This window comes from Nipponia nippon, unplaced genomic scaffold (genome assembly GCF_047370975.1).
Source record: "Nipponia nippon isolate SJK-2023a ecotype South Korea unplaced genomic scaffold, ASM4737097v1 scaffold_30, whole genome shotgun sequence".
NCBI lineage: Eukaryota > Metazoa > Chordata > Aves > Pelecaniformes > Threskiornithidae > Nipponia > Nipponia nippon.
The window spans coordinates 397,209-418,978 of record NW_028262348.1 but is presented as its reverse complement, the minus strand read 5'-3'; the positions used below and the strand labels follow the sequence as shown (position 1 = coordinate 418,978).

General features: G+C 54.1%; 2 protein-coding genes across 11 annotated transcripts; one reads left to right on the top strand and one right to left on the bottom strand.

Moving 5' to 3' along the window:
• Nucleotides 1–675: 675 nt before the first annotated feature.
• On the top strand, nt 676–6,120 carry DERL3 (derlin 3). 10 transcript variants are annotated; one of them, XM_087768445.1, is made up of 8 exons: nt 682–1,082; nt 1,233–1,295; nt 2,003–2,076; nt 2,582–2,675; nt 4,129–4,324; nt 4,828–4,918; nt 5,233–5,300; nt 5,486–6,120. In XM_087768445.1, the coding sequence occupies exons 1-8, from the start codon at nt 990–992 to the stop codon at nt 5,773–5,775; spliced, it is 969 nt and encodes a 322-aa protein (XP_087624571.1). In that variant the 5' UTR covers nt 682–989; the 3' UTR covers nt 5,776–6,120. The 10 variants fall into 10 exon arrangements, with proteins under 10 accessions (XP_087624575.1, XP_087624571.1, XP_087624572.1 ...); XM_087768444.1 differs by having other exon boundaries at nt 688–1,082; nt 1,230–1,295; XM_087768446.1 differs by lacking the exon at nt 1,233–1,295 and having other exon boundaries at nt 683–1,082.
• Nucleotides 6,121–8,770: 2,650 nt separating this feature from the next.
• Nucleotides 8,771–21,216, bottom strand: SMARCB1 (SWI/SNF related BAF chromatin remodeling complex subunit B1). Its single transcript, XM_087768442.1, has 10 exons — nt 21,032–21,216; nt 19,416–19,527; nt 18,703–18,732; nt 17,266–17,395; nt 16,535–16,672; nt 15,729–15,856; nt 14,992–15,158; nt 14,354–14,544; nt 10,083–10,214; nt 8,771–9,137 (listed from the first exon to the last, which is right to left on the bottom strand). Exons 1-10 carry the CDS (start codon nt 21,122–21,124, stop codon nt 9,098–9,100), a joined length of 1,161 nt encoding a protein of 386 aa, XP_087624568.1. The 5' UTR covers nt 21,125–21,216; the 3' UTR covers nt 8,771–9,097.
• Between the last annotated feature and the right edge of the window lie 554 nt (nt 21,217–21,770).

The window sequence follows — 21,770 nt, the reverse complement described above, 5'->3', positions numbered from 1 at the left end:
GCGCCGGAGCCGGCTCCCGGGGAGGCCGCGGCAGCAGCGCAGCCGGGGGCGCCAGGTTCACGCAGCCCTCACCGGGCCGCCCTTCCGAGAGCGCTCCGCAACCCCTCCGCGCAGCCGGGCGGGGCCGGGCCGCCCCTGGCTCCGGCCGGCTGAGGGCACCCGCCGCCACCGCTCCCCAGGGCAGCGCTCGGCCGCTCCGCACCCGCCGCAGCGGGGCGGCCCCGCCGCCGCTCCGCTTCTCCGGCGGCCTCGCGGCCCGCGGCCACCCCGCCGGCTCGGGCGGCGCCTCGCCGCGCCGGCCCGGGGGCGGAGGTGGCAGCGCGAATTCCTCACCCCGGGCCCTGTGCGCCCTGGCGAGGGCGGCCCCTGCGGGGCAGCGAACCGCCGGGCACGGGCACCGCGCCTCGATCGCCCGGCAACCGGCTGTTCCGGGTGGCGGGAGCGGCCCGCCCGCGGGGCGCGGAGCCGGGCGCACCGCAGCTCCCCCGGCCGGGGCGAGGCCCCCGCCGCCGGGCGGGTCACGGTCACGGCCACGGCCACGGCCACGGCCGGGCCCAGCCCGCGCGGCCCCACGTGCAGCGCGCACAGCCGCAGCCACGCCCCACTGGCCCGCCCCGGCGCTCCACCCTTCTCCCCCGCTGATTGGCCATCCCCGGGAGGCACGTGACCTGCCTTCCCCCGTCCCCGCCTTCCCTCAGCTCCCTGTCACCGGCGCGGCCCGCTGCCATTGGCTGCGGCGGCTCGCCCCGCCTCCGGGGGGCGGTGCCCCGGCCTCTCCCCCGCCCGGCCCGGCCCCTGCCGCGGCGGGTCCGTTGCGGGTTGGCGGCGGGTGGGGGCGGCGGGCACGAGGCGCACTCCCGTTGGCCAGCTCGCGCCGCCTGTCGCGTCGGGATTGGCCGGACGCGGCCCGCGGGGGCGTGGCGGCGGCGGCGGCGCGCGGGGGGGCGTTAAAGGGCCCGCGGCGCGGCGGGGCGCTGTCGCCGCGCGCCATGGCTTACCAGGGCTTGGCGCAGGAGTACCTGGGCATGCCGGCCGTGACGCGGGCCTACACCACCGCCTGCGTGCTCACCACCGCCGCCGTGGTGAGGCGCCCGGGGCCCCTGCGGGGGGGGGGGGGCGGATCCCGGCGGGGGAGCCGTGGCGGGGGAGCCGTGGCGGGGGAGCGGGGGGCCGGGGGCGGGCCGCGGGTGCCCGGCCGCGGTGGCAGCTGCTCTGCCTGTCTCTCGCAGCAGCTGGAGTTCATCACCCCCTTCCAGCTCTACTTCAACCCCGACCTCATCTTCAGGAAGTTCCAGGTGAGGCTTCACCCGCGCTTCGGCGCCCTCTTGCCCCTTCCAGCCAGGGCGGGCGTGGCAGGCGGGGGTCCGGCTGCCCCGGGGGTCCGGCTGCCCCGGGGGTCCAGCTGCCCCGGGGGTCCGGCTGCCCCGGGGGTCCGGCTGCCCCGGGGCCGGGGAGCGCTGGGTGACCCCACAGGGCCTCTTTCCCAGGGCTCCAGCCTCCCCTGGTTGGCGGGAGCTGGGTCGCCAGCACGGTGTCGCCTCTCACCACAGACACCTGGATGGAGATAACTTCTTCCAGCCTCTCCCTGCCGTGCACCATCCCGGCGTTTCCCTTTTCCTTTGCGCAGGGCCCGTCCCTCCTGCTCTGTGGCACTGAGGTGTTCGGCCAGCTGGCGTCAGGCTGGGCGGGCAAGGCCTCATGGCAGGGAGGCACGAGCAGTGATTTGCTTTGGCTCTGGGTGCTGAATCGTGGCTGTTTGTCCCTTCCCGAAAAGTGGAGAAATCTCCTTTCCCACAGCTGGAAGGGCAAGACGCCCTGGTGCGGGCAACGGAGGGAGGCCCCACGTGAAGGTGGTGCAGCGGTCTGGTGTCCTGGGTGGTTCTGCGCGGGTGGGCGCGTGACTGGGCCTCCCCAGCGGATGGGGCGATGGGCTGCTGAACGTGTGATGGGGAGAGACCTGTCTGTCCACCTCCTTTTCTCTCTCCTCTCTCTTCTCTTTCAGATATGGAGGCTGATCACCAACTTCCTCTTTTTTGGGCCCCTGGGATTCAGTTTCTTTTTCAACATGATATTTCTGTATCCTTTGGTCTCAGTGAAGCTCTCTGCTCCCTTTTTGGCTTAGAGGCAATTCCCCCTGTCCATCTTCCTCCCCAGGCTGACTTGTCTTAGCAGCAGTTTAGGGCTGTGGATTCTTCCCTTCGCTCTTTTGGTCTGAATCGAAGCCATTCCCCCGACAACTGTGGCCACCTCCTGCACCTCCATCTGTGCTTGCTGCAGGGCAGCCCCTGCCAAAAGGCTGAAGAAGCTGGCAGTGCTGCTGCAGCTCACGCTGGAGAGCAGTGCCCGTTCCTGGGGTGAGCTCTGGCTGGAGCACAGCAGGTGCCTCTCTCTTTCCCTGGGGTCAGTGGTATGAGGTGAACTCTGCGCCGCTCTGCTCTGGGGCTTGGACACCTGGCTGACAGCTTCCTCTGATGAAGTAGCTTGCAGCGGGCTTATTCCCCGTAAAGTCGTGCTGTGGGGACACAGGTGGCCAGCTGTTACTTTCCTACACTGCAACCCCTCCCTTCTCTCCTGCTCTCAGGTACAGGTACTGCCGCATGCTAGAAGAAGGCTCCTTCCGTGGAAGGACGGCTGACTTTGTCTTCATGTTCCTCTTTGGAGGGTTTCTCATGACAGTATCCTTTTGAGTTGGTTGAGGCTCTTTGGCGTCTTCTGAGATGCTGCGGGCAGTGTGGGGCTTGTCTGCTGGCGCGCTGTATCCCGGCTGTACTGTGTGGTCTGTAGCAGGTACCTGCCTGCTGAGCAGGACAGCTGGCTTGCGAGCCGCCGCGGGGCAGGGAGCCTTGTTGCGCCCCAGGCCTGCCAGGCTCAGGCCCTGAGGCTTGGGAGAGCTCTGCTGAGCACCTGGTGGAGGGGCAGCTTCTGGCTGTGTGGCACAGCTTGTGCTCCTCGTCTTGCCCACCCTTGCCTCCTGGCCTGTGCCTCGCCCGGAACACTTAGAGCAGAAGCAAAATCCAGGAAAAGCTGCCTGTACTTGTGTTGGCGTCTGCAGAAGTGCTGATGCACCCGGCAAGGGGATGGACTGCCCGATCCTGCAAGAGAACATGTGGCAGTGTGCTCGGGAAGCCCCTCGTTACGCGCGGTGGGAAACCGTCCAGCTGCGGCAGGGCAGCTGTGCCCGAGCCCCGGTGGGTGGAGCAGGCCGCAGCGCAGCTGCGATGGGCACGAGGCTGGCTCAGACAACCGAGCCGCAGCCGAAGGGAAGAACACAGAGCCGTAAGGATGAGGAGTGGGGTGCCCACATACCGTCTGCCATCAGCGCGTCAGGCAGCGTGAGCCCAGCGCTCTGTCCGTGCAGCCTGTCAGTGGCGGGAGACACCGTCGCACATCTTAAGAAGTTCTTTTATTGTAGGACAAGATAGTCTGATGGGGAGAAATATCTCCCTCCCAAGCATAAAACCTTTTCTGCATGTCTCGTTGCTGTCTTACGCAAATGGCTCAGAGCACTGCTCTTCCCAGAGCTCTGCATGAAGCTGTGTGAGCTCTCGTGGCTGTCGGCCATCCTCAGGTGTTTGGCTAGTTAGCGTCCAGGTGCCTGCAGCAGCCACGCGCTTTGCCGTAGGTGGATTTGGAGTCCAACTACAGCAAGGGCGGGGGAATTTTTTGCCTCTGGCTGTCTCCTTGTGTTCTGGAGAAGAGGGGTGTGAATTGCAAGAGCCATCTCACTGCCAGAATTCTTCTGTAGGTGGCAGATACTGGATGGGAGCTAGTTGTTAGTGTGCCACATGTCCCAAGTGCTGTAAGAATGCGAAGGCCCTTCCCTGAAGGTCACTTTTGATGGTCACTTTGTAGAGGTGACTGTATGAGCTCCCTGGTCTGTGGTGGTTGTCGAGGGCAGCTTAAGGAGCGAGCAATCTGTACGTGCCGCTCCAGAGTGTCTTGTTGCGGGGGGGGGGGTGGTGTCAGTACATCTCGGCCAGCCCAGGAAAGGTTTGGTGGCATGGGCAGTGTCTTGCATGCTGTGGTCAGCTGCCCGTAGTTCTGGGTTTCCTAGTCACAAGGCACCCTGTGCTGCCTGGAGGTGGTGCACAGGGTGGGTAGGTTTTTCCTTGACTCGGTAGTTCCTAGCTATTTGGACTCTTTGCCAGCCTGTTTTTCCTGGGCCAGGCTTTCACCATCATGCTGGTGTACGTGTGGAGTCGCAGGAACCCTTATATCCGCATGAACTTCTTTGGGCTTCTTAACTTCCAGGCTCCCTTCTTGCCCTGGGTCCTGATGGGATTCTCTCTGCTCCTGGGCAACTCCATCATCATCGACTTACTGGGTACGTCAAAGCTGGCGGGTGCTGGGAGCAAGGGCACTATGCAGCCGCTGCGCGCTCTGTCCTCATAGATGCTGCTGGGGCGCTAGCACCATCTCTTGCTTTCATCTTATTGAAGATGGTGGGTTTTCTAAAGGGAGCTGGCCGAGGTTGCTGGGTGGCCAGCCTCGTGCCTGAGCTCTTGCTTGTGACCTGCATTTTGCTATGTCTTCCCCAGGGGCAGAAATTGGGTATGGTGAGCTCTGCTTGACACTGGTGCTGTGTCTCGTCTCCTGGGTGCCCACTGCTGCCTTCAGGCTGACGGGCTCCCTGCCCGCTTGCGCACCGGTCACAGCAAACGGCCTGGCCCTCTGGCACTGCAGCACGGGTGGCTCTGGTGGGAGCTGGGGCGTGGGTGCACAGCTGGGGGATTCTTGGAGCTTCATCCTGCTTAAGCTCCCAGCAGCGCTGGTTCGGCTGGCAAAGGAGTGACAGCTGGGCCTGACCTTGGTGACGTCTCTCCCCAGGGATTGCAGTGGGTCACATCTATTATTTCTTGGAAGATGTTTTCCCCAACCAGCCTGGAGGAAAGAAGCTGCTGTTAACCCCTGGCTTCCTGTAAGTAAAGCTGATTCTGGGCTTTGCTGTGTCGCTTCCCAACCTGGGTTGCTTTCATAGCAAACCGTGGTCTGTGACAGCGTGGGGTGGCCACAGGACACGATTGCATGCTGATAGTACCTCAGCAAGACAGTTTATGCCTCTGCTGCAGAAAGCACTGGCGCTTTGCATGTTATGTACACAGGGTATGTATGTACACGGGGTCCATAAAGGAGTCGCTGGTACCTTAAGCTTTGCTAGTTGAACTGGAGTGTTCTTACTGCTTGTGGAAATGCTAGATGCAGGTAGGATTTTTTTCTGATGTATTTCTGTAGTTTAAGAAAACAGAATACGTTGTTCTTCATGCTGAGGATCAAAGCTGACCTAGAGATGAAGGAAGCAGGTACTGTCATCGTTACACATTGAGCTGAGCAAAAGAACAGTTAGTGCCGGTGCAGTAGGCGGGTGGCTGCGGCAGGCAGCCAAGCCCTGTGAAGGGCTAGGATGCTCCTAGGAGGGCTGGGGGTTTTGTCCTCAGCTCGCTTTCCTAACCTGCCTGCTTGGTGGGATGGGCATGTTCCTTGCCAGGAAGATGGTATTTGATACGCCCGAAGAGGATCCCAACTATAACCCTCTCCCTGAGGATCGTCCAGAAAACCAGCCTAGAGACCAAGACCAGAACCAGCGGCAGCATCCACAGTAACACAGGGGACTTCTCCATGTGGCCAGATTCCTCTCCTCCGGCTGGACTTAGGCTGTGGCCCAGAGATCCTACTGGAATAACACCAGTTGCCATCCCGATGTGTAATGTTTCACTGTTTGTATGGGTAACCCATCTTCCCCTTGTACCAAGCGGTTCCACAGAGCTTTGCACGTAAGAACTGATGAACGCTCACGGAGGGGTTCTAGGGACGGGGACTGGAAGCTGTGGTGGCTCCTCCGTTACTCAGTGGGGAATAAGTATCAAATGGGGCACTGAACCAGTTACTCCTCCTCTTGCTGTTAATGACTTGCTGTGTCCCAGGTCACTTGCCCTCTGTGCAAAGACTAATGCTCCTGGCTCTCTCTGTTGTGAGACCTCTTTGTGGGCTTTCAATGAAGTAGTACTCCCAACTCTACCATGGTAGAACGCTGCTCAGCCTCTTCCTTTCCTCTAAGTCCCCCACTCCTTTTTTTTGGTTGTTGTTTCCAAAGAGTCTTTACATTAAAGTCTTTATTTTTCAGTTGTGTCTCTGTTTGTGCTGGTGGCGGAGGCACCAATACACCAGTACTCATCAGGACTTTGCTCAAAACTGCCAGGCTGCTTGCTTGGGCTTTTCTCTTTTGATGGGCAAAGCAAAGTCCAGGCTGGCTGGAAGACGTCCTTCCCCTCTTCTGCCAGCAGGACTGCAGGGTGCGAGAAGCGGGGTGGGGGTGCCTAGTTGGAGAAAGGGATGCCTGGGAAAGGACAGGGGACGGAGCTGGACGCTTGATCCAGGCAGTGACTGGAAGTAGCACTTGATGCTGGTAATAAAGGCTGTCTGCACATGCAGTGTAACTCCACTCTTGTTGAATTTTTTAGTTCCGAAATGTAAACATCTGAATTTTAGGGGAAAACTAAACAAGCTAGTCCCTACCATGAACAGCTGTACTAAATAGATTTGATCATTCTTGCTCATGCAGTACACGTGTGTGTGTACCAGACCTCAAAGCCTTTGGAGTAAATCTGCAGATGTATCTTAGGATAGCTCATTTGGTAATGGTGCTGTCTGCTCAGCTAGACAAGCTCGCAAACCGCCACTAAAACTACTAAGGGCAATGTAAGTAACCAGCATCCAGTTAAGAAGAAGGATGTAGAAGCCTTGTGGCAAAGGAAGGCTGAACCACAGCCCCCCCCCCGTGGGCTTCCCATGAAAACACCTTTTTTATGACAAATCAGACTGCAATTGAACAAGCGATTTGCTGCACTTATGTTTCCCTCTAGGAAGAGGATGAAAGAACTGCGCAGACAGTACCCTTGTTCTAGAAGACGCAGCGGTACTAAGGGCTGAGCAGCCTCAGGCTCGACAGGTACTTGCCCTGTGCTTTGCTCGTGACCTAACAACAGAGCTGGCGTTTCAACCCCTGGAAAGCGCTTGTCTCTAAAGTCTGCAGACGTTCTGTTTTACACTGCTGCTGAGATGGGACTTTAAAATGCAAAAGCTGGGCATTTTGGGTTTCGTACTAAAAGCTGGGCTACACTACTTTTGTACTACTTTGAGTACCCAGGGTACTAGATTAACCTAAGGAGTTGTGATTACAGAGCAAGAAAGCTGCTCCCACAGCTGTTCCCTAGTAGTCCTGATACACAGAGAAAGCTGGCTGAAGTTCTCGTCGTTCTGGGACTCGCCCCCTGGACTGTCCTGCCCTGCCCCTGGCTGCCTGCAGGACAATTCCTGTGGCCTCTGGGGCCTGAGAGGCAGAGGGAGGCACTTGTGAACCCGCTACAGAAGCTGCAGTCCTCGTGTGTCCGTACCTTGTTGTGAACTTTAGGATTAGGTAACCACAAGCTTCACTGCAATTAAAAAATTGCACCACAGATGCTAGTTTAAGGCTACAGCAGTTTCATGCTGGTTTTGGTCAAATTCCCTGAAGAGCCTGCTTGCAGAAGTACCTGATCATAACAAAGAGAGGCTGAAGTGTTCTCAGGAAGAGCTGGAGTTCTTATGTCCATGAGGCGAAATATGCGTTCTGCATGGGAGGCCGAGATGCAGCAGGAGTCCCAGGTTTACTTGCTGAAATAACCTTTCGACCTCTCTAATAGGAATAACAGATCGAGTAGCACTCTGGCACAGGAGCCTAGGAAGACTGCAATAATATTATTGCTAAATGGCAAGGTTTTGGTTTCTGCAGACTAACATCTGGAAAAAGTTCCCTCCCACCCAGGAGTCAGAGCTGGCTCTGCTATTACTCAAGTCTAAACATGATAAATTAAGGCCGGAAAATGTTTTTTTCTGACTGTGCTAGCAGTGTGGGTGGATCAGCAAGGATTATAAAACCTACTGGCTTTATCATAAAGGCCTGAACGTAACTGTTGGGCTGCCAGCAAAATCTGTCCTGCTTGCAACACTCATCAGTTCTGGCAGTGAACGGTACGAACTCTAACAAAGAGCTGGTGTACCTCAACAGCAAGGTAGACTCTAATTAGTTTTTTTAAGCAAGCTTGAATTTTTTTTAATCTCACTTCAATGGATTTTCTGTTTCTAAACTCCCTAGGGAAAGACAGGTTGTTTCTAGGGTTGCAAGATCCTGACACTGCAGTGCTAAGGGCACTGAAGACACCCACTTTGCTGTGGGTGCTCTGTAACTGGCGGCTGTGCACGGGCCGACAACGACCCCAGCGAAGCCACTCGCTGAAGGGAAGCTGCCGTCTCGGTGACCGCAGGCTTCAGCTTCTGCTCCAGTTCAGAGACTGTGTTGTTTCGCAGATCCAGCCTTCACAGAAAACAGGGGTTCAATACACCCCAGGCTGACATCTGACAGAGGTGGACGTCAGGTTTGTGACTTCAGTTAAACTGTTCTACCCTTGTCAAGCCAGCTGAACGCCTCACCGAGTTCGTGACAGACCGCCCCAAGTGTGGTCACAGACCACTCCTTTAGAGAGCTGTTTGCTGCTTCCAGTTTTAAGTCGCATTCTCACTTTCCCCTGGAGCAAAAGGTTTGGGGCTGTTTTATCTCCTGAAGTGAAGCACTCCATTTCCACTGCGCTTCAGGAAGACTGAATGCATGTGAGTGTTCAGCATTATACCCCAAAGCAAAGCATTAACGTGAGGGCCCAGGGCTGCTCAGTTACCAGAACAGCACGAAACACGGTGAGATTCACTATTCATTCAAACTGACTGAACTCAACCTAAGTAGTATGCATTCCTTTTATTTAAAAAGTTGTCCTAATAGTGCATGTTGCACCTATACAAAAGAATCTTTCCACTGTCCACACACAGGTATATAAGGGCTCCAACAGCTGCCACAGGCCTCAGCTAGATCACGCGCTAACGCAGCGTTCCTGGTACGTGGCATTTAGGTGGAGGGGATGGGGGCAAAGTCAGCAGTACTGGGAACTCTTGGCAAGTGGAATGTGTGTCCCCTTCAGGGACAGGAAGACCCCTGCCAATCCTAAATCCATCTGGGGAGAGGAGTAGGGATAAAGTCTGTAGGAAGAGCACCAGTGTCACAACAGGAAGATTACCAGGCTGGAGCAGTATTGGCCAAACGTCTCATGCGCCTAGGAGAGACAGAAAGAGGTACAGTAAGTAAGCGCTGTGTTACAGTCGTGTGAAGTCTTATTAAAACCCGCACTTTGGGGAGGCCGCCAGAGCTCTGTGAACTCTGTAGACAGGTTTATCGCACAGACAGACTTCCCTGTCACCTGAGAGTGGCCCTGTTGATAAGGCTAAGACGCTATTTTCAGTAACAGCTTTTCGGATGCTTTTGCTCGTTAACTTGGATTGAACCGATCACTACTGAAAACTACTCAGCCAGCCACAGCCAAGAAGCAAAATCATTATGAATCTCTTAATCAGCAGTAAAAAAAAAAATCCTGGGAAAGAGCTGAGCCAGCATATTTACTGTTCCCACAACGTATCTGTTGGAGAGAGTCTAGCAGTTCATTTATGTCTGCCAGGAGCATTTTCACCAAGTAGGAGCAAGTGCTCTCCGCTGCTTGCTGAACACTGCGCAGCGGGTCTCTCTGGCGGGCTCACAGCAGTGCTCCCATGCTGGCAAACAGCTCAGCATCAGCCAGGCTGGAGCTGGGAGCTTGCCCGTTCCTACGTCAAACAGCGCTTTACCCGGCATAAAAGGAAGCCTTGTGGCAGGATTCTGGGTAGCGTGACACCGCATGAAGCTCCAGCATTTTTGACGAATGCCTTCCTATAGAAACAAATCCCCCTGCACGAGCAGAGAGCCCAGGGAAAAGAAAAAAGGAAAACAAAAAACCCAGGAAACTTTGCTTCAGGCAGGAGATGGTTAAAGTAGAGATGTAAATGTGTGTGGAGCAAGGTGATAACAGTTTAATATCCTGAAGCTAAAGGGATATGAGTTTCTGTTGTGGTATGAGAGTTTGAAATCCAGCCAGCTGGCTCTCAGCAGACAAAGACAAACATCAAAGCTTTTAAATTCTGTCTTAGAGACAGGCCAGAAGGAGAAGTGTCTGAACAAGTGGCAGCACCTTGTATTTCTGTCCTGGTCTCTGATCTTCTTCTCCATCTCGGCGTCTGTGAGGGTTTCCAGAAGAGGGCACCACTGGTCAGCATCCCCCGTGTTGCGAATGGCAATTTCCACAGTCGGCAACGGGTTCTCGCTGCAAGGCAGGGCAGAAGGCAACAAACAACATTCATCAGTGGTCCCGGCGCGCTCCTCTGGGTTACCAGCTCGGATGCAGACACAAGGACAACAGAGCATCATTTACAGTGTTTCAGGCTTAAGCATTCATTCTTAGCCCTGCTCGGTACAGCCTGGTTCCCAGAAGTACACCAGGGGCTGATGGTTATGGTCTTGCGGAGCCTGAAGTTTCTGGGGGACCAACAACAACCACCCCCTTTCACCACCGGAGAGGGGTTTGTCAAAGCAACTGTGGCTGGCGCAGTCCTCTCCCACAAAGGCCGTTACGGAACTGGCTGACAGCGTTCAAACCAGTAAGCACAGGCGAAGTTCATACAGCTTATTAGTGCTGGGAGCCCTTCTCCCAGAGCAGCAGCTGAGCAGGGGCTGTTAAGGGGGCTCTTTGCCCAGCCCTGCCGCTCTGCAGCTCTGACTTCCTAGCTGTAGTTTGCCCAGCACACCTCTGACAGCTCTCCCCTGGCACAAGTCTCCTTTCTGGGAGCCTGACAGTGGAACGAGGACTGTTCTCCCAGTTGCCGTGGAAAGGGCCTGCTGTTGCAACCAACGGCTGGGGCTACTCCCTGCACAAGCAAGGAAACACCGGGCTCTGTCCCAGATCACAGGATCTGCTCCTCAGAGTCCTCTCTGCCCTGACCAGCTGTATTATCACATGCACAAAAATATTTACTGCTTCACTAGCTACTTTTCAGTAAAAGTCAACAGGAACTGACCAGGAGTAGCTTCCCAAATATTGACAGTGGAGCGGAAGCCCAGCATAAATACAGAGGAGCCTCAGAACGTAAACGTTTGCTTTGAACGCCAGAAAGCGCTCAGCCCGGGCTGCAGGAAGGGTGTCTGCGAGAGGAGCGCCCGGCCGGCGCGCACAGATCCGGCCCCCTCCCCGCGCTCCCGGGCAGCCCTCCTTCCCCCAGGAAGGGACGCAAACGCTAATCGCCGTGGGAATGGACGTCTGCATCAAAGCTATTAATCTAGAATAACAAGTCTTCAAAGTAGCGCTACAATGAAAAATGAATCCAGGGCCTTTGGTATTTGATCCTGGGAGGAAGCTTTAATCAAGTCTCCTTCCAGTATGGCTGACGTCCACTAAGCAACACTCAAAACCAGGAATTTCATCTTAGCCCCAGATTGCTACACGTTCCAGGCTAAATGCTACGTCTTAACTGGCTTTTTTGACTTGATGGCTTGGTCTCTATTTCATTTACCACGCTTAACACTGAGCACCCACTAGAATTAAATGGGGCTGGAAAGCCAGCCTCATGCGCATAACTTAATTGCGAGCCAACGCAGATACCACACTTCTATAGCGCAGAATCAGGGATAAACTGAAAAAATCCTCCTCATCTCCCAACCTCCAAAATAAGACAGCCTCCCCTCCCCTGTTATTTTTTGATCAAGAGGACAGCGCTGCTGGCAGAGCGACTGAAACGCCCTGTCAGCTGCGGGATTCCCAGCGGAGCACGACGCTCCCTCTGCTAGGGCCCAGGCCTCTGGCCGCAGTGGCACAGGCATGCCAACCCCTTCCCGCGGAAAGGGCAACTCCTCAGGCGCCTGGGTTGCTGCGCGAGAACCTGTGCCATCATTCAGGCCCCAGAGGCAAAACTCTGGCTCTGAGGTGCTGCGTGCTGCCACTAGAAACGCTCGCTGCCGAGGCGCGAAACGCCGTAGCACACCGTCCCCCCGAAATCCCCCAAGCATCGGTTACCCGTCTGCCTCCAGTCCTGCCCCTTCCACTGGGCTTTCGGGCTCTCCTTGTTTTGCACGTGGCAGGCCAGCCGGAAGAACTGCCCTGGCTTTCATCAACGAGAAGAGAGTTTTACCTCTCCCTCAGATGATTAAGAGGCACAGGACTTCTCAAACCCCCGGTCCCTTGAGATGTTAAGGTTCTTTTGATACATCTAAAGCAGACCCTTTCCTTACATCAGCGGAATGACTTTGGAGCAACCGCCGCTCCTGTGGTTTGGGAATTCAGGAACTAACCAACCACAGAACCCAAATATCATTAATCACTGTGAGGTTTCAAAAGCACTCCTTTGCTGGAAGAAAAAAGGGAAGAGGAGGACATGTTTGTACTACGCCACAAAAGGAGGTTTAAATTAGATGTCTTCCCCTCCCTGAACAGCTCGTGTCTACGTACTTTGTTCTGTTGGGGTTCCCTTCCTAGTTTTTTATTCTCCCCCTTGTGGTACTGCCACAGTCCAAAGAAGGCCTGAAATCTACCCGTTTGAACTACCCCTGAAAGGCAGCACTCTTTAGTAACCGTGGTTAGATACGTGTTTTTGGAGAGAATAGCAGGAAGTTGGCATTAATGTGATATATCTGAGAGAGCCTGGGCAGCACTGACTAAAACTTCACTTGCTGCAAGTTACAGAGCCGATAGGAAGCAAAGGGAGAAGTGAACCCCCCTCGCGACAGTTAACGTGTGTGCAGATTAATTTCTTAACTCGGTATCTGCAATACGTGGAGAAGCACAGAAAGGAGGGAGAACATTTAGTGTCCCCTAAATATGGACAAAGCCTGCCTCTGACGTGCCAACTGACAAGCGTTAGGAACAAATGCCCTGTGGGTTGGGAGGCAGTACGCTAAGAAGTTGTCAAAGTAAATTAACTGGGAAGGTAAATAAATTGTGAGTAGAAGAGAAGGCTTCCTGGCCAGCATGGTGAGAACAGGGCCACCTCTCTACTTCAAGGAGGCTACAACGCAGGCCGTGCTAGCTCACTTCTGTGGCGGTTACAATGCACCCAGCAGCAGGGAAGGAGAGGCAGTCCCACAGGTAGCAGGTGCCCATCTACGCCCTCCAAGTTCCCATCGTTTCTCAGGAACGCACAGCCACTGTTCTGTTGGTACAGTTCGATGCGGTCACACGCTGGATCTACGAGTATCGGTCAGCTGTCGGGGGTGGAAAGGTAGGAGTCACCTCCCCACCTCCGTGAGGAGAAGGGACATCAGCAGGATGGACGCGCAATTTAACAGTTTCAGTAAAAGAGTTTAATTCCCGTGTGGTAAAGGACCCCTTTCCATTTTCTAATACGAACTGCTCTGGGGACCATTTTAGAACCAAGTAGTTGCTGTGGAAGACTTTCAGGATAAAAATAACCTCCAGAGGCAGTGGAGGGAGACTGGTGGAAGAGCAACTGGTCCAGAGCAGATCAGTGCCTGCTCTCCACAGAAGGCTGACCAGACAGGAGACCTCCAGAGGGAGGAGGAAGGCGCAGAGCTCACGGCAGCAGCCAGCTGCCCGCAGCCCCCCGCTCCTCCTGGCTAACCCCCACACCCACTCCTCACTGCCCTCTCCCTGAGGCAGGACAGGGCTGGGCTGTTTCCCTCTGCTGCCCAGGTAGGTCATCCTGCTCCCTTGAACTGACCTCTACAAAACCGGTGTCGATGGTACCGTTCCCTCACTTCTGCAAACACATCGTCTGCTGAACTCTCAGATTTCCTCAACTGCCACCATGACCCGAGGTCAAAAAACCTCCCGGCACACACTAAGGAATACTTCCAGCCTGCAGACTCAGCAACATGCTGAGGATAACATCAGGGTAACTCGGCACAGAACACCACACAGCACAACTGGAAACAATTATCATTAGGAGACAAGTTACAAAGCTGACTAATCAAACCTGACACTGCTGCCTTCCAGCTGTGAGAAGGGCCTATGATCAAGCCAAATTTAATGTCAGCCAGGGTAGAGAGCTACAGTTTCAATCAGTCTTTGTTCAAAACACCACAGCTTGAGACAGCGGATGGCCCGAGTCAAGCAAAGCCGATGAAACAAAAATGTATCCGGGGCTCATCATTAGCATACATTAGATGAGGGAGACACAAGGTATTCAGTCACTGTTGATTACAACGGCCTTTCATTCTGCAGCAAAAGCTGACATTTCATCAATATTTGGTCCTGAAATGTATGACACCAAACAGGAAAAGATACTTGAGCACAAGCACAAAAGACTGTAAGGACAGAATGGGTGCAAGCCATAAAGACCAATTTCAAATGAAACTTTCTGCATCGGGTCAGCTGTTCTAAGATGCACTGATGCTAACGCCCACGAAGTACGAACACACACCCATACCCACACCAGGAAGATGACAGTTCTGTACCTGAAGGCGTACGTCTTCTGATGCCAGCTCAGCTGTCCCCGGATGCTGTAGGCAATAGTAGTGACAAACTCCCCACCCAGACCCAGCTCTGAGCACAGCTTCAAGGCAAACTTCTCTGGCGAGTTCTCCTTCTCCGACATGTCCCATTCAAACTGGTCTACAAGGGAGATGTTCCCTACGTGGATGTTCAGCTGGAGACAAGGGAAGGAACAGGTCATTTGTTTCCATTCTCGCAATAGTTTGTCTAAGGTAATTTAACTGGGGAGGCAGAGGCTGGAGAAGTGAAGTGGAGAGGTAACTCCTATAGTTCATTGCATCTGCAGAGCTCCTTAACCGAATTCTTAATTCCAGTAGCACGAAGACAACTCAGCTTTGCTCACCAAGGTTCAGTTCTTCCAAAAGGACTCGACAATGCTTTCACTGAACTATTTCATCATCTCAGGGGCTGGCGCATGGATGTTCAGTAATCTGCCACCTTAGTTCTGTTCTCAATACAAAGGACAAAATGCAATCTGGACGCAGGACTGGAATTAAGAGCTCCTTCGCTCAGAGGGAAGCCTTTGTACTCTTCCTCCCCCATAACATAACCAGAGAAACCCAAATGGTTCAGCTCTTATTCTACTGCCTTCCTGTATTACCTTAATAATCACTCGTTGGTCCGACTGATCTTCCAGGATACTGTCAGTTGGGTACGACTCGATCTGTTGTCGGATGGCAGAGGCAATAGCAGGGACAAACGTCAGAGGATTCAAATCCAGGTCATCGCAAAGAATCTCAGAGAACATTTCTGGGGTCATTAGCTTTTCTGATACAGAACAAGAATGAACAGACACTATTAACTTTCTTAGAAATCAATGTCTGCCACTTAGAGAATACACAAAATTAATCCCACGGCATGACAAAGGGAATCCCAAATGCATCACCTTTTGCTTCTAAAAGGGTGTTTTGTATCAGGTTCGTGAGGACGTGCACACTGACACAGGGACTTACAGCCTTCTTTACTTGCTCCATGGACACAAGGTAGCTATGGTCTAATAATCCACACGCATAAAGGAGCCACAGACAGGAACTGTTTTGTATTTAAGGTACCTCAGCTAACAGAATAGCCTCAGACCGCTGAGCTGATGAACTGGGTCAGGAGGATAGGCCAGTTAAACTCTTCAGATTACATGTGTCCAGGAATGACTGCAACCCATGGAAGTGGCAGAGCATTGGCTAAGAGACACGAGAGCTGAATACAGGACAAAGTGGGAGAGCTTTACAGTTCTGTGTATAGGGGCCAAGGACATGCACACTCATGCTTGTTCTCTCTTCGTATTTGGTGATGGATACAACTCTCTCTCTCCAGCCTCAGGAAATTCTCCTTCCTACGTACCATTCATGTTCCACGTAAACGCATCTCTGAGTTTCTGCCCATCAATTTCCATATCAAGCCTGATTGGAACCAGAACCTCCGGCTGGGATGCATTCTCATGGATCACCGCTGGGTCATGGTCATCAAAGCTAATACAAAGAGCAACAACATGGTATATGCAACTAGTGCACGACACATCTGGCATCCAAAGAGGGAAGGCAATGTTTGTTGGAAGCAATCCCCACGCTCCAACACCCAGATCAGTCTTTAGACAGACTCCTACCGCAAGCTTACAGGGCTATGGCAACCAATACCAGTTTATCACCTTTTACTGCATCTATCATAACACATTCCTGCAAATAAAACAAGGAAGCTTTCCAGGATTACATTTTATCTTGGTTTCCTCAACTTTTATAGTGGAAAATAAAACGTAAGCCATGAGCCACAGCAGCATTTTCCATTGAACAAATTACATCAGAGTTACTGGGATATGTCAGTGAGAGGCAGCCTGTCCTTCACAGAGAGGGTGTGCAGGCTCCTCAAACTACAGCGGCTCAGCAAATCAGCAGGAAGTGGAAGGAACCCATCAGGAAAAGAATGAACCATTTTCCTGACAAAAGGAAAGCCTCCTCTCTGAGCCATGGCTGCCCGCTGTAAGGAAGAGCTTCAAGACACAGTTTAACTAAGCACCTCCAAGTCAGCAACCTGTAGGTCTTCTGTCAATTTGAGATGCATCACAACATTACAGTAACACACCAGCACTACCCTGGCAGCACCATCACGCTGGTAACCGTTTCCACTTTTCGGAAGCAGGGAAGCTGTCTTACCACAGAGGGAACGTCCTCTTCTTATCCCTGCCCATGCGATTTCTGTTAATCGTCGTTGAGCATGGCACTGCATCCAGGTGATGAGAGCTGTTGGGCAGGGTCGGCACCCACTGGTTGTTCCTCTTTGCCTTCTGTTCTCTGAAGAAGGAGACGGTATGTTAAACTGCAGACCCTCAGCACCACTGCTACTGCTTAAGGATGGTATAATTTTAAACTTTAAGTCCTATTATAAGCTCCTGCTATTTTATTCTGGAACCCTCAACAATGTTGTTCCACTGAGAACTCGTGTTCCACGCTAGCCTCTGGGAAGCCCATTCCCCAGCTCACAATTATTCATCAGATATGAATCCAGGTGCACCATTATAAATACTAGGTCCATATTTGGGGTTTCTGTCTATAAAGGGACTGCTGATAAACGCGCCGTCTCCAGAAGACAGTACGTGCAGAGAGTGTGTTCTGCAAAACATCTGTTACAGCTGGAACGCAGTAATTGCAAAAAGAGCTGTATCATCAAACACTTATGTTTTTCTTCCTGTTGTATGTGGGCAGTAACCCAATCCTTATGCTCTGGAAATCTTCATTTGCCCAACACTGCCAACGACTGTCAGCACGACTGGCAAGCACCCCCCTGCACAACGGCCTGCGTTTATGCAATTTCTTGCGCTTTCTGCCCACGCTGACATCTTCCAAGCAGCTGCGTTCTGATCTTGGCCCTCACCGCCGCCGGTTACCTGAGGTAGGTGGGAGGTTCTGTGCTGATAGACACTGCCTTATACTTCTCGTCGTTTCCATCCAAGATCTCTTCCACTTCAGAGGCCTTTAACAGTGTCACGCTAGTGGCTAATGTTGTGTAGCCATGATCTATTACCAGGAAAGACGCCAGTAATTAACACGGAAAAGTACTACATGGCAATGTAGCATTAATAGGCTGCACAGTGGAAAGCCCTCCCTGCCACTGCAGGAAGGACTAGAACAGGTTACCCAGCGGTATGAGTGTGTGCCCCAAGAGTCCTTTGGGCTTCAGTTATCTTCTCACAGACATTTAGTTCTCGAGAAAGGTTTTGACATGGCATTTTGTACACATGGGATAAATGGAGGCAACAGAACTTTCCAGTGTCATTTCTGAGTTGCCAGAAGCCTCCGCTCTCCTTCACACACCAGGATGCTCTGCTGCTGGGGTAGATTACTTGCACTGGAGTGACAAGAAGCCCAGCCACAGTGCCTGGCACAAAAGAAATATAATCTGGTTTTGACATCCATCTAAACAGCAGCAATAACTGCGACTTTCTTGGGAACAGGGGCAGAATGTCTTAGCTAATATAGGGCAATCTCCACCACAAAGCCTAGAGAAGAAATGCAATTCTAAAGGCAAAAGCAGGATGACACCTTGGTGGCACAGTGACAGAGCAAAGATTTGCAAAAGGCATCAGTATCTCTTTACCTTGTATAGCTACCCTGTTTATTAACAACATCTTTCATTTGGACTAAGAGTCAAGACACAGGGAGGGTTAGAATTACACAAGCGTCCCTCAGGTACTACCACTGGATGAACCCCGTTCTTCCAGGGTGCAACTTATCAATAGACTCTGGTCATTTCTGTTATGAAATTTACTTAAGATAGAAGTGAACACTACAAAAACAAAACTTCAGGGAAAAAAGTCCTTAGATCCTCATAACTGTTAGATAAACTTCAAATCTAACGTGCTTTTACTTAAGGAGAGGAAGAGAAAAACAATTCTTTCCTACCCTGAGTTGCCCTTTGCAATCACATGGTTTAGCTCTGCACACCTGCACATCTGCCAAAATTACGTAAAATCTCTTCCGCAGCCTTCTGGGAGGAAAAGCCCAGAAAGCAATTAATCCTCAGTGGGCTTAAAGGTTGGAAATAGAGAGGCAACGATCAATAGAAAAGCTGATAAGACTTGGGAAAGGGGGAGAAACCTCAGGACAGCTCTTGCTGAATTACAGAGACCATCTGCATTTGAGAGTCCCGCTAAGGTTCCGAGAAAGAAGCGTTAAGCATGTGGTCAGGAGGCACAATTAGGGCGACCACAGGGAGAGATGAGAGGAAGAGGATTAGACATTAATATATACTGTAGCAGCACCAAAGGTCACGGTACAGATTCTTCCTCTAGCACAGCTAAGAATAACAGGCAGATATGACTTACATCTTCTGGGACTGTGAGACCGCTGATTTTCTGTTGGGGGAAAAAAGAAACAAAAATAAAAAAAAAAAGAAAGCAACAGGTCAGCAGGATACTTGGAAGAAGGAGACATAAGTCCAGAACAAACCATTTATTTTTATTACGCTTTAGTCTGAAGAGTGTACAATAAGTCATATCGCTAAGAAATATAACTGCTTGTTATTAGTCTCCCACCAAATGTAATACCGAGGCAGCCATATTCTCACTGTCGCAGTCACACCAGTAGCAACACACCGCAACAAACTCTGGGAGGCATAAACATTCAGGCCCCGCAAGGAGCAAAGCTAAGCAAAGACGCACGCTTTCAGTGGGGCATCCTTGCAACTTTCCCACCTATTTGACAAAAGGGACAAAAGAGGCCCTCTTTGTCTACAAAAGTCTCTTCTGGAATATGGTATTGATTTTGAGATGTGGCTTTTGCTTTGTGATGAATGCAGCCAACCCCAGGAAAGCCACGATGGATGCTTCCATTTTACAACATCTTTGATCAGTTGCTGTCTGTTGCTAGGCTGACCCGGGAGCTGCCAGCGCCGCCGCTGCAGCGTGCTCCATCACTGCGGCGACGGCAGGTGATGCGCCCAGCCCTAAAAGTGCACAAGCTTCTGAGCGGACGGAGACAGTTTTGCAAGGCAAAAATTCAGATAAACAGTACTGGGAATGTTTACTCATCATCTCACCGTGTGAAGAGGCCACTATCTTCTTCCTTTCTTCCACTGTGGCCAGTCGCCTCCAGAGCGAGGGGTATCTCTTGTACAGGGAACCCCGAAACATACGCAAGTAGTTTCCCACCTACACGAAGAAAAGCGGAGAGGTGGCCTGCTGTTCCGGTATGGGCTGGCATTCCATTTAAGAGATTTTTAGCAGAAGCTGAAGCAAATTCAGCTCTTTGTAATGATAAGAGGGACCTCCTAAGAGGATTTTTTTGTTTGTTTTTCATGATAGACTGACCGCACTGTGTTTGGCAGCACTGCAATTTTTGCGGCAATACAGAAAACGAAATTTTTATCAGCACTTATTTCACCAGTCTGATAGGAAAAAACTCCCATCCGTTGACGATAATCCTTTTACTAGGGAAAAACTCCATTCATGCTCATGTATTTTTGAACAACCTAACCTTTTACTTCAACTTCTGTTTCAACGCACAATGCGCAGTAGGAATTAAACCAAACCAGATACCCAGCTCTCTGCCAGTTATCATTTTTACTTTGAACCTCTGTGCCATCTAGACATTGCTCGAATACAGCAAATGCCCAAAGACTTGTATGTTGTTTTAAATCCTTCGAACATGTAAAATGGGATCGCTGCCAATAATCCTCTTTCAAATTTACTCACCATCCGCAAAGCAGTTCCGTTCTCCCTGGCACAAGATCCTCACCTGTGCTGAAAGCTACAGCAGGACTTGCTGAACAACAGAACTATTTCTAGACTCTGGAATCAAATTTTCAGAGTGGCAGTACCCTGGCAGACTGCCACACAGTAAGGTTTTTATTCCTTGTTTGAGCAGACTCATTTTGATCTCAACATCTTATTTTCAGGTAATTTTTAATCGTATCTGTTGCTGTACAGCGCTCATCAAGAGACAGAAATTAACGGTAGATAAAAAAGGCAACCCTCTTTCCCCTTCCATGTGTCTGCTCCGGCAGTCTCGCAGATGAGCTGGCTGCAGGTACCTTACGTCTCGCAGCAGAGAGCCAGGGGCCTTCAGCCCCTGCCCAACCGACGCAGCTGGCAATTCAACATCCAACATTTCCTTTTTTTGCACTGAGGGTGGGGCTAAAACATTTTTTTCCTGTTTCCAACTGCGACCCCTCCCTGGTGCTGAAGCACCGATGTTTCTGGCCTCAGGGCCGGCGCGCAGGGAGGCGAACAGCCTCTCGGCAGCGCCCGGACGGGGGTGCCCCTGCGGGCAGGCGGGAGCGGAGCGGGGCCGCCCCGCCGCCGCCGCCGCCGCCGCCGCCGCCGCGCACAAAGGCCTCAGCGCGGGCCGCCTGCCCCCGCGGCCCGAGCAGCCGCGCCACAAAGATCCCGAGCGGGGCCGCAGGCAGCGGGGCCCCGGCCGCCGTCGCGCCCCGCCGCACGCCTGCGCGCCCCAGCAGCCCCCACCGGCCGCGCCGGGCCCGGCCCCGCCGCCCCCCGCAGGCGGGGGCAGAGGGGCCCGCGGGGGCTGGAGGGCCGCTGCCCCCGCCACGGGGCCGCCCCTCCCCGCCCCGAGCCCAGCCCCCCGCGGCCGCCGGCGCCCCGCCGCCTCCCCCGGGCCCGGCTCCCGCCCGGGCCGCTGTGCGCGGGGCCGCACCTCGGAGCCGATCATGTAGAACTCGCCGTCCTCCTCCAGCTGGAACTTGACGGGCTTCTGCCCGAAGGTCTTGCTCAGCGCCATCATCATCATCGTGGCGGCGGGAGCGGGCGGCGGCAGCGCCCGGCGTCCTGCGGGGGGGCCCGGGGACCCGGCGGCGGCGGCAGCGGCAAGCGACAACGGGGGGGGGGGGGGGGGCGCCGCGGCCTACTCCGGCCGCCGCTCCGCGCATGCGCCGCCGCGCCGCGCCCCGCCCTCCCGGCCCCGCCCCGCCGCCGCGCCCGCTGGGGGTGGGGCCTGCCCGCGCGCAGGGGCGGGGAGAGGCGGGGCGGGGCCGCACATAAAGGCGGGGGGGCGGGGCCGCGCGTGTGCGGAGCGCGCTCTATCAACGGTAACGGCTGAGCGCGAGGCGGGGCCGGCACCGAGGCCCCGGGCGACCGGTCGCCCCGTCCCGGTCGCCCCCCGCGCCCGCAGCAGCCCGGGCGGCGCGCTGGGGTGTCTCCAGGCGGGCACCCGGGGTGCGGAACGGCGCGGAGCACGGGCGGGTGGGACGGGAGGAAGCCGCCCGCGGCCGCTCGGGTGTCCGGCACCGGGCCGTGCGGCGAGGCGGGGGGGCGCTGGGGCGGGGCCGGCGGCCGGGCGGACCGGGAGCAGCGGGGCGGCACCGAGCAGCGCGGTCGTGGGCACCCCGGGACGGGGAGCCGGCTCGGTGCGGGCACGGGGAGCGGCGGGGCAGCGG